We start from the raw sequence: 12,146 nt of genomic DNA on the forward strand, positions 1-12,146 counted from the left end.
CTATGCTAGCATTTGATTGACGTTGGAGTGAGACTGAGTTGAGAAATAAGACTAAGAGCACATATTGATATATAAAGGTAAAGGGACCCCTGACCATTAGGTCCAGTCGTGGCCGACTCTGGGGTTGCAGTGCTCATCTCGCTTTATTGGCCGAGGGAGCCACCATACAGCTTCCGAGTCATGTGGCCAGCATGACTAAGCTGCTTCTGGCGAACCAGAGCAGCGCACGGAAACGTCGTTTACCTTCCTGCTGGAGTGGTACCTATTTATCTACTTGCACTTTGACGTGCTTTCGAACTGCTAGGTTGGCAGGAGCTGGGACTGAGCAACAGGAGCTCACCCCATCGCGGGGATTCGAGACGCCGACCTTCCGATCGGCAAGCCCTAGGCTCTGTGGTTTAACCCACAATGCCACCCGTGTCCATATTTATATATATGTATTAGATAATACAGATTGATATAGGTATGTATTAGATAATATGTAAAGAAATATACAATAATAAGAGTACATTCATTTGTAAAAAAAAAAGGAATATACAACGGGAAAGAAAGGAAGTCTAGTGTGTTGGTATGTACATGATTGGGGGGGATTTGTTTTCGTTTTTGTTCTTTTTTTTTGTTTCATTTTCTTTCTAGGTATATAAAATTTGTATATAATTTATGTATACATGTTGTAAATTATATTATAGTAAGTCCAGTAATGTAATATGACAACGTTTACAGATGTAATATAAGAATGTTAACAAATAAATACAATGCAAATTCAAAAAAAAAAAGGAGATGAGAGAGCTCTTGTGCTCAGATTTGGCTTGTGAGTTTCCCATAATGGGCATCCGATTAGCCCCTGTGAGAACAGGATGCTGGACTCAATGGGGTCTTAGCCTGATTCAGCAAACAGGCCCCCCTTCAGTTTTTATCTTCACAATGTTGCTCTCCCTAATTGATATGCGACCCCAAGCACACCCAAACTCCTTCTGCACTGAGGCAGCATTATGCAGATGTCAAAAGCTGAGAGGCAATGTGGTGTAGTGGTTAGAGTGGCAGGCTACGACCTGGGAGACCAGGGTTCAAGTGCCCGCTTGGCCATGAAGCTCACTGGACCTGCTAACTCACTTGTGCATGCACACGAAAGCTTATACCCAGAACAAACTTAGTTGGTCTCTAAGGTGCTACTGGACATTTTTAAAATTTGTTTATCTATTTCGACTGTGTCAGACCAACACAGCTACCTACCTGAATCTAAAATAGACAGTTTGGATGATCTGGATGCCAGGGAGTGAGATATACGAGGGGACTACCTAGTACTGGAGGTTTAAAAGCAGAGCTTGGTTGGCCAGCTGACATGGATTCTCTAGCTGTGATTGCAGGGGTTGGAAGAGATGACCTTTGGGGGGCCCTGCAATCCTTCCTTTCGACTGTCCTGAATCAACCTGCTTTAAGCTTCATGGGTTATGCCCAAGCTCCAGTATCATGAGAGAAGGGAGAAAAACGCCTTTTCTGTCCCCTTTCTCTCAAAAGAAAGAAAGAAAGTCCTTCTTCACGCAGTGCGTGGTTAAACTTCGGAACTCACTGCCACAGGAGAAAACTGATAGCCAACAAGTTGAATGGATTTAAAAGAGAGTGAGGCAAATGCACAGTGGAGAGGCCTATTGAAGGCTATGGCTCTGCCTCCATAATTCGAGAGTTGAACATCACCAACACTTCGTTTGATCAAACTTATCCTCGTTGATATCTAACCCTTGAGCGCAACATCGCCGACACTTCGTTTGATCAAGCTTACCTTTGTTGATATCTACAGGAGCCTGGCTAAAGGACCTTTAAAGACTGAATCTTCCTTTTGGACACAATTTGAATGAGTTTTCTGTTTGTGGCTTCTGTAGTAGATCTTGTACACAGCTCTCTCAATTTTTGGATTATTAAAATAAGATTTAGAATGTAGAATGGTTTGTCAGCGTTTTGTGTGCCGCTTATGTGCTGCTTGCTTCATAAAAGGTAAAGGGACCCCTGACCATTAGGTCCAGTCATGACCGACTCTGGGGTTGCGGCGCACATCTCGCTTTATTGACCAAGGGAGCCGGTGTACAGCTTCCGGGTCATGTGGCCAGCATGACTAAGCTGCTTCTGACGAACCAGAGCAGCGCACGGAAACGCTGTTTACCTTCCCGCCGGAGCGGTACCTATTTATCTACTTGCACTTTGACGTGCTTTCGAACTGCTAGTTTGGCAGGAGAAGGGACGAGCAACGGGAGCTCACCCCGTCGTGGGGATTCGAACCGCCGAACATCTGATCGGCAAGTCCTAGGCTCTGTGGTTTAACCCACAGCGCCACCCACGTGGGTGGCTTGCTTCATACTGGTCCATAATTCGAGACAGCAATGCTTCTGAATGCCAAATCTGCTCAGCCACTGTGAGAACAGGATGCTGGCCATTCCACCCTCTTGTGGCAATGAGTTCCATACTTCTGACTATGTGCTCCAGCTAAAAGTCTTTTCTTTTGTCCACCCAATCCCCCAGCCATCAGCTTCCTCGGACGGCCCGGAGTTCTAGTCTTATGAGATCAGATTCCAATTTTCTTTTAATGATTCCGCCAGGTACCGCCGCTCACGTTAAATATAATTAATATCTTGGCCTGATAAACAACCAAGGGCTCTGTTCTGCGCCCCGCAGGGGAGCCACCATCCCACCCGCCGGTTACACAAACAAATCCGAGGGCGTCTCAGCCAAGACGCTTCGCCTCCCCCTACCCCCCCCACCCCAGATATTCCCCACCCGCCCCCGCCATCTATTCCCTCAACCCCCAAGATCATTAGCAAGGTTCCTGGAGATCAATTAGCCATGAAAGTTGGCTCGGAGGCAGGCGCACTAATTTGCACAAACACGGAGCCCTGAGTGTCGTAAACAAGGCAGGCGTTAATGGGGCACCAGGGAACCTGGCAGAGCCGGGTGAAAAGATGCCAGCCTCCTTCTTAAGCAGAGGTCGGGCGGCCATCTGTCATGGATGCTTCAGCTGAGATTCCTGCATGGCACGGGGTTAGACTAGATGTCCCTAGGGGGTCCCTTCAACTCTATGATTCTAAGATCCTCTGGCTCGTCCGATGGACCTGCTACATCCCAGTGCTAAGCTGTGAGCCGGTGGCAGCATAGTGCTTAGAGTGCCGGTTGAGAGTCCAGGAGAGATCAGGGTTCGAATTCCCCCCTCGGCCGTGAATGAAGCTCATATTGCCTCTTGGCCAGGGGTCAGCAAACTTTTTCAGCAGGGGCCGGTTCAGTGTCCCTCAGACCTTGTGGGGGGCCGGACTGGATGTCTGTTTCTAAGTTGGGGTGGGGAGCCTGAACGTGGCCCCCCAGGTCTCCAAATATGGCTGTAGAAATCGCTGCACGTTCAAAGCTAGCAGCACCTCAGGGAGAAAACCGGGTTAGGCTCGTCTCCCTTGCATGCTAGCTTTCTGCATGCGGGGAGTTTCCAAACATTCAGTCCCCCTCCCTTCCAGGCTGAAGTGCCAAGGTGGTGTAACGGCTAGTGTGTTGGACTAAGACCTGGGAGAGCGGGGTTCGAATCCTGACTCAGCCATGAAGCTCAGTCACCATCTCTCAGCCTAACCTACCTCACAGGATTGTTGAGAGGATGAAATGGGACGAGAACCATGCACAGCACCTTAAGATCATTGAAAGATAAAGGTGGTATCTAAATGTAATAAAGAAATTAACAACAACAGAGCCCATTTCATGTGGCTTGGCTCCCAACTCCACACCAACGACTTATTTATATTTATTTATGCACAGAATCTGCCCTTCACTATATGGCCCTAGGCTGTAAAACAATACATATGCAATTTAAAAAACCACATGATATAAAAATAAATAGCCTGGGCTCCATCATGACTCCTCACTTGGGATTCAATCACATATTGAACTTGCAAATTCAGGTTGCAGAGTTGCAGGTGTTTGTCCAGGTCTTGTGCAACAAGGAGCAGTGTGGCCTAGTGGTTAAGAGTGTTGGAGCAGGACCTGGGAGACCAGTCATTGCCTCTCTGCCTAACCTACCTCACAGGGTTGTTGCGTGGATTAAATGAGGAGGGGAAGAACCATGTACGCCACCTTGAGCCCCTCAAACAAAAACACTGGGATATAAATGTAACAGCTAATTAAAATAATGTCAAAAAGCGCTTCCCCAAAGACCAGACTATTTGAGATAAGGAAGGAGGTGGGAAGATGCACCGGAAAATGTGGGATCACTCTAGGTTTGACGGAGCATCATCTAGCCTCCCCACAAGCAAACCAGAATGAATATTCGTGGCAAAGCCAATCTCGTCTAACCTCCCAGTGAACAAACCAGGATGAATACTCTGTAAACAGGTTGTCTTGAAGGGATGTTTTTTTAACGCACCTTTCCAAAGACTGATGACCTTTTGAGATGGGGTGGCCAGGTCTGCAGACTTTGTTCCCAATATGTTGGCAGAAGAAAGAAAGAAAGAAAGAAAGAAAGGGAGGGAGGGGAGAGAGAGAGAGAGAGAGAGAGAGAGAGAGAGAAAGAGAAAGAGAGGGAGAGATAAGAGAGAGATGAAAGAAAGAAAGAAAGAAAGAAAGAAAGAAAGAAAGAAAGAAAGGAAGGAAGGAAGGGAGGGAGAGGAAAGAAAGAAAGAAAGAAAGAAAGAAAGAAAGAAAGAAAGAAAGAGAAAGAAAGAAAGAAAGAAAGAGAGGGAGGGAGGGAGGGAGGGAGGGAGGGAGAGAAAGAAAGAAAGAAAGAAAGAAAGAAAGAAAGAAAGAGAAAGAGAGAGAGGGAGGGAGGGAGGGAGAGAGAGAGAGGCAGAGAGAAGGAAGGAAGGAAGGAAGGAAGGAAGGAAGGAAGAAGGAGGGAAGGAAGGAAGGACCCCCCGCCACTGCTCCAGGAGGGAGCTGAGCCAGGCTCACCTGCACATGATTTCATGTGTCAGCAGCACACGGCACATCTCTGGATTCTTGTCTTGCCCTTCGTAGATGATTGCCTGGAAAACAGAGGGGGGGGGGCAAAGAGGGGAAGTGTTAAGGAGAGGAACAACCTGGAAAAACTCCACACCCAGATGCTTCGGCACTCCAGGCTCTTTTCATGGGCAAAGGGCAGAGGGCATAACTTTTTAGCTTTGTGTTCAACTCCTCCCCACCCCCTTTAATTATCTTATGTGCAAATCCTCATGGGGCCGTGGTTTAGAAGGCGATGAATTAACCAATGACGATGCTAATTATGAAAACGATGTCTGCCATGGAAAAAGTACATAGACAAAAAGTTTTCCTCCTTCTTTCCTAACTAGAACTCGTGGACATTCGAGGAAGATTCAGGATAGATAAAAGAAAGTCCTCCTTGATGCTGTTGTTAGACTGTGGAACTCTCTGCCACAGGAGGCAGCAATGGCCACCAACTTGGATAACTTTAAAAGAGGATAGGAGAAATTCATGGAGGAGGAGAGGGCTATCAGTGGCTAGTAGCCAAGAGGGCCATGCTGAGCCTCCACAGACAGCAGAGGGCTCTTGTATTCGAATCCTGCTTTTGGGCTTCCCACTGAGGGATCTGGTTGGCCATTATGAGAGCAGGTGCCAGATCACCTCATCTGTCTCCTGAGAAATCTCTACGTGGGACAAGAAGCTACAGTTAGAACTGGATATGGAACACCTGATTGGTTCAAAATTGGGAAAGGAGTACGACAAGGCTGTATATTGTCTCCCTGATTATTTAACTTATATGCAGAATTTATCTTGTGAAAGGCTGGACTGGATGAATCCCAAGCCGGAATTAAGATCGCCGGAAGAAATATCAACAACCTCAGATATGCAGACGACACAACCTTGATGGACCTTGATCTTGTTTGGAGGTTCTAGCAGGGGAGCGCAGCTATCGTATACCCTTGACCGAAGAACGGTACACTCCTTCTATCTGGGATGGTCGTCCTCTTCCACCGAGCGTGCAGCTTCGGGAGGGACGCACATGGAGCGGTGAGGGAGGAAGGGGACACCCACCTAGCCAGCCAGATCAGCCGAATCAACCCTGGCGATCAATGGGGTGACAGATGTCGCAGCCAGATCGCCCTCACATCCTGGCAGAAAGTGAGGAGGAATTAAAGAACCTTTTCTGATGGCAGAAAGTGAGGAGGAATTAAAGAACCTTTTAATGAGGGTGAAAGAGGAGAGTGCAAAATATGGTCTGAAGCTCAACATCAAAAAACCGAAAATCATGGCCACTGGGCCCATCACCTCCTGGCAAATAGAAGGGGAAGAAATGGAGGCAGTGAGAGATTTGACTTTCTTGGGCTCCAAGATCACTGCAGATGGTGATAGCAGTCACAAAATTAAAAGACATCTGTTTCTTGGGAGAAAAGCAATGACAAACCTAGACAGCATCCTAAAAAGCAGAGACATCACCTTGCCAACAAAGGTCGGTATAGTTAAAGCTATGGTTTTCCCAGTAGTGATGTATGGAAGTGAGAGCTGGACCATAAAGAAGGCTGATCGCCGAAGAATTGATGCTTTTGAAGTCTGGTGCTGGAGGAGACTCTTGAGAGTCCCATGGACTGCAAGAAGATCCAACCTCTCCATTCTGAAGGAAATCAGCCCTGAGTGCTCACTGGAAGGACAGATCCTGAAGCTGAGGCTCCAATACTTTGGCCACCTTATGAGAAGAGAAGACTCCCTGGAATAGACCCTGGTGTTGGGAAAGATGGAGGGCACAAGGAGAAGGGGACAACAGAGGACAAGATGGTGGGACAGTGTTCTGGAAGCTACCAGCATGAGTTTGACCAAACTGTGAGAGGCAGTGGAAGACAGGAGTGCCTGGCGGCCTCTGGTCCAGGGGGTCATGAAGAGTCAGACACGACTAAATGACTAAACAACAACAACAAATGCCTAACTAGAGGGGACGTTGGCCTGATTCAACAGGCTCTTCTTACGTCCTTAGGTTATGATGCAACCATGATAGCTGCAGAGGAACGAAAATGAAGCTCTGCCACTTGTGGAACCTCTGCACACATTTTGGGCACGGCAAGGAGAACTGCAAGGCTCCATCTCTGCTCCATGGAAGTCTGATAATCCAGGAGCTCCTTTGGCTTCTGAAGGTAAACTTCAGTGCCACACTAAGGAGATGGTTCCATCAATGCAAGCATCTATCTTGCCAGGTGGAATGTTCTCCCCTCTCCTCCACACCCCATGTGCTATTCTAGGGGTTCTCCTGGACCCCCCAAGCAGATTTAGAGAGGGGGAGGGAGGGAGGTGAAGCCCCCCTGCACCTGCTCCCCCTAGCATGACAGTTTACTTGACTTTGGCCCAGAGTTTCCAACCATCACCAAACCCACAACCATAAGGACTACACACTTGGTCCTACATGCAAAACTCAGCATGCCAGCCAAGGGGCAGCCAGTGTGGCGTCTTGCAGATGTAGCTGGCGCTACAACTCCCTGGCCACACGCCATGCTGGGTGGGGATGCTGGGAGTTGCACGCGGCCGCTTCCTAAAGCAGGAGCAAGTCTGGGCTTCCTCCTCCTCCTCCTCTGTTTGGCCTCAGCAGAGAGCCCTGGGTGTGTTTGCATGTGCTAAGCAGGTGCTAAGCAGCAGAGGCTCCCAGCCCATCAGCACCAGAGTTAACAAAGCCTCCCCCGCCTAATGGTGTTGATTAATGATGGTGAAGCTTAATGAAGCATCTCCCAGTTTGGGATTTATTTCCCTTGGGCTCCCCCCTCAGGAGGGGAGGGCTGGAAGGAAACCAACTTTGATGCTGATTTTGTTCCTGGGACAAAACTGAGATCCACCTACCACATCTTCCTCAAGCTTTCTTTCTTTCTTTCTTTCTTTCTTTCTTTCTTTCTTTCTTTCTTTCTTTCTTTCTTTCTTTCTTTCCTTCCTTCCTTCCTTCCTTCCTTCCTTCCTTCCTTCCTTCCTTCCTTCCCTCCCTCCCTCCCTCCCTCCCTCATCTCTATCTCTCTCTCTCTCTCTCTCTCTCATCTATCTATCTATCTATCTATCTATCTATCTATCTATCTATCATCTATCTAATCTATCTCTACCTATTATCTATCTATCATCTATCTATCTATATCTATCTATCTATCTATCTATCTATCTATCTATCTATCATCTATCTATCTATCTATCTATCTATCTATCTATCTATCTATCTATATCTATAATCATCTATCTATCTATCTATCTATCTATCTATCTATCTGTTTGTCTGTCTGTCTGTCTGTCTATCTATCTATCATCTATATCTATCTATCTATCTATCTATCTATCTATCTATCTATCATCTATCTATCTATCTATCTATCTATCATCTATCTATCTATCTATCTATCTATCTATCTATCTATCATCTATCTATCTATCTATCTATCTATCTATCTATCTATCTATCTATCTATCTATCATCTATCTATCTATCATCTATCTATCATCTATCTATCTATCTATCTATCTATCTATCTATCTATCTATCTATCTATCATCTATCCATCCATCTATCTACTCTTTCCTTCTTTCCTTCTTTCTTTCCCTCCCTCCCTCTTCTTTCTATCTATCTATCTATCTATCTATCTATCTATCTATCTATCTATCTATCTCTATCTATATCTATCTCTATCATCTATGTATCTATCATCTATCTATCTATCTTATCTATCTATCTATCTATCTATCTATCTATCTATCTATCTATCATCTATCTATCTATCATCTATCTATCTATCTATCTTATCTATCTATCTATCTATCTATCTATCTATCTATCATCTATCATCTATCTATCTATCATCTATATCTATCTATCATCTGTCTGTCTGTCCGTCTGTCTATCTATCTATCTATCTATCTATCTATCTATCTATCTATAATCTATCTATCTATCATCTATCTATCTATCTATCTATCTATCTATCTATCTATCTATAATCTATCTATCTATCTATCTATCTATCTATCTATCTATCTAATCTATATCTATCTATCATCTATCTATCTATATCTATCTATCTATCCATCCATCCATCTATCTATCTATCTACTCTTTCCTTCTTTCCTTCTTTCTTTCCCTCCCTCCCTCTTCTATCTATCTATCTATCTATCTATATCTATCTATCTATCTATCTATCTATCTATCATCTATCTATCTATCTATCTATCTATCTATCTATCTATCTATCTGTCATCTATGTATCTATCATCTATCTATCTATCTATCTATCTATCTATCTATCTATCTATCTATCTATCTATCATCTATCTATCTATCATCTATATCTATCTATCTATCATCTATATCTATCTATCTGTCATCTATGTATCTATCATCTATCTATCTATCTATCTATCATCTATCTATCTATCATCTATCTATCTATCTATCTATCTATCTATCATCTATCATCTATCTATCATCATCTTCTTTCTTTCTTTCTTTCTTTCTTTCTTTCTTTCTTTCTCTCTCTCTCTCTCTCCTCCCACTTTCTCTTTCTCTTTCTCTCCTTCCTTCCTTCCGAATCATAGAACCATAGAATTGGAAGGGACCCCAAGGGTCAATTAGTCCAACCCCCTGCAGTGCAGGAATCTCAGCTCAAGCATCCATGACAGATGGCCATCCAAACTCTGCTTAAAAACCTCCATTCTTGCTTAAAAACCTCCTTTCTTGTAACTTGAAGCCATGGGTTCGAGTCCTCCCCTCCAGAGCAAGAGAAAACAAGCTTGTTCCATCTTCCACGAGATATTCCAAGATGGCTCTCGTACCCCCCCCCCCCAACACCCTTCCACACTTTCACTGGGGGCTGTTACCTGCTTGGACATGGAGTCGATCAGCCGCACATAGAGGTCCTGCTCCGTCCGAAGTCCTGCGAGGAAGAAAAGCGAGAGGAACGTTTGTCTCTTCCATTCTGGAACTTCCTATCCCCTGGCTGAAAATCACAGAGGCCCTCCGTTTTCAAAATGGTGGCGCAGGGGCTATGCCAGTCCCAAAATTTGGGGGGCGGCAGCGGCAAGAGGTGGCGGAGTTTGGCACAACCGGCTGACAACTTTTGTGTGGTGCAGCGGTTAGAGTGTCGGACGAGGACCTGCGTTCGAATCCCCGCTCAGCCATGAAGGGAGCTCACTGGGAGACCTTGGGCCCAGCCGCTGCCTCTCAGCTACCTCACAGGCCTAGCTGTCAACGTTTCCCTTTTTTTAAGGGAAATTCCCTTATTCCAAATAGGATTCCTCGCAAGAAAAGGGAAAAGCTGACAGCTATGCTCACAGGGTTGTTTTGGGGGTTCAATGAGGAGAGAGGACAACCACCTTGAGCTCCTTAGAAGAAGAAAAAGGAGGGATATGACATTATTATTATTATTATTATTATTATTATTATTATTATTATTATTAATTTATTTATACCCCACCCATCTGGCTGAGTTTCCGCAGCCACTCTGGGTGGCTCCCAATCGAGGGTTAAAATCAAAACAGCATTAAATATTAAAAACTTCCCTAAACAGGGCTGCCTTCAGATGTCTTTTAAAAATAAGATAGCTGCTTATTTCCTTGACATCTGATGGGAGGGCATTCCACAGGGTGGGCACCACTACCGAGAATGAAATAAAACTAAACTACTTGCAACTGTCTGCAATGATGGTTATCTAATCGTGATTCTTTTCTAATGATATGTGAGCCGCTGGGGGCTGAGCCTTGAATTGGGACCTCTGAAAAGCCCAAACTTGGAGCTCGCATGATGGCTGATGGGAACTGTAGTCCAAGCCACCTGGAGGACCCCTGGTTAGTGCAGTGAATGGCAGCAACAACTCTGCTGGAGCAAAGAGGGCTGCTTTTTTGCATGCCTACGTCTCCATGCTCTGCATGATGGGAGTTGTAGTCAGGGATGATTCCTGGGTCCAATTCAACGGGCTAAACAACCGAGGCCCCAAATACCCGAGAGACGCCTCTCTCCTTTCCTAAAGCCCCTCTTGGGTACTAAGATCGGCAGGGGGACCTCTTAGTAGTTCCTCTGCCCCCAGAGGTTCGGGGTGGTAGTGATGGCCTGGGAGTGGGTGAAGAGGGTCTTTCTGTGGTGGCCCCTAATCTGAGGAACTCCCCACAGAAGTGGACCTGGCAGCTTCATTGCACAGCTTGTGGAAGATGCTGAAAATGCAGCTCTTTTTGTGATAACACAGCAAAAAGAGGAAAAACAAATCAAGCCACATATAGGTGGAGGGAAGACAAAATTTATGTCTGTATGTTTAGTTTGTATGTTTGTTTTCTTTTTTGTAATCTAAGTTGAGAGGTGTATGTATCTATGTACAGTGGTACCTCAGGTTAAGTACTTAATTCAATCCAGAGGTCCGTTCTTAACCTGAAACTGTTCTTAACCTGAAGCACCACTTTAGCTAATGGGGCCTCCTGCTGCTGCCGCGCCGCTGGAGCACGAGTTCTGTTCTCATCCTGAAGCAAAGTTCTTAACCTAAAGCACTATTTCTGGGTTAGTGGAGTCTGTAACCTGAAGCGTATGTAACCTGAAGCGTATGTAACCCGAGTTACCACTGTATAGTAAGTTTGTTTAGTGTTTTGGTTTGTGTTTGTAAGTACTGCATTTATCAATAAAAGTTAAAAAGAAAGATGCATCTCTTTTCACTGGCTTCAGACACTCCTGTTTTGAAATTTTAAGTTGTTTTAAACTGATTTTTTTTTATGCATTAAAAAAAATATTGTGCTTTATTACCAATGGTGTTTTTTAATTGCCGTCACACGCCCTGTCTTAGTGTGAAGGGCAGGTAATAATAATATTGGGAATTGTGTTTTGAAACATATGCAGGGCATCAAGCAGACGAAGGCTAGTTTTAATCGTTTTAAGTCATCTGCTTTCTGGGTCCCCCTGAAAAAACGCCATGCAAACATAGCGAATTAGCAATATTCCTTACCGTTACTGTACAAAAGCTGTAACCGGTAGTGGATGCCATTGTTAGTTTTCTCTCCCGTCTGCTCCTGAAAGAAAAGGATAAGGTATTGTTTTGAAAACACACGCTGTAGCTGAAGACTTTCTGCCATCTTGGACTAGCGAGACCCGGATTCGAATAATCTGCCAGCCGTGAAACCCCTGACTTTTTGCCTAGCTGACACCACAGGATCGATGTGAGGATAAAGTTTGGAGGCAAACAACGAAAGGTGCCGTGGAG

The 12,146-nt window shown here is 45.1% G+C and overlaps 2 protein-coding genes across 4 annotated transcripts in view; one reads left to right on the forward strand and one right to left on the reverse strand.

The window, feature by feature from the left end:
* LOC310852737 (PC-esterase domain-containing protein 1B-like) overlaps positions 1-12,146 on the forward strand; it is a 390,021-nt gene that overhangs the window by 294,949 nt on the left and 82,926 nt on the right. The gene's annotated exons all lie outside the window — the stretch shown is intronic.
* Positions 1-12,146, reverse strand: part of LOC310852690 (transcription factor COE1-like) — a 96,324-nt gene that overhangs the window by 49,435 nt on the left and 34,743 nt on the right. For all 3 annotated transcript variants that reach the window (XM_083756510.1, XM_083756508.1, XM_083756509.1), the window contains exons 4-6: positions 11,892-11,955; positions 9,787-9,842; positions 4,912-4,985 (exon numbers count right to left, since the gene is read on the reverse strand). In XM_083756510.1, the coding sequence (XP_083612636.1) occupies positions 4,912-4,985; positions 9,787-9,842; positions 11,892-11,955 (194 nt within the window). The remainder of the gene's footprint in view (positions 1-4,911; positions 4,986-9,786; positions 9,843-11,891; positions 11,956-12,146) is intronic.

The sequence above is a fragment of the Podarcis gaigeae genome, assembly GCF_964106915.1.
Source record: "Podarcis gaigeae genome assembly, chromosome: 9".
In the NCBI taxonomy this organism is placed as follows: Eukaryota; Metazoa; Chordata; class Lepidosauria; order Squamata; family Lacertidae; genus Podarcis; species Podarcis gaigeae.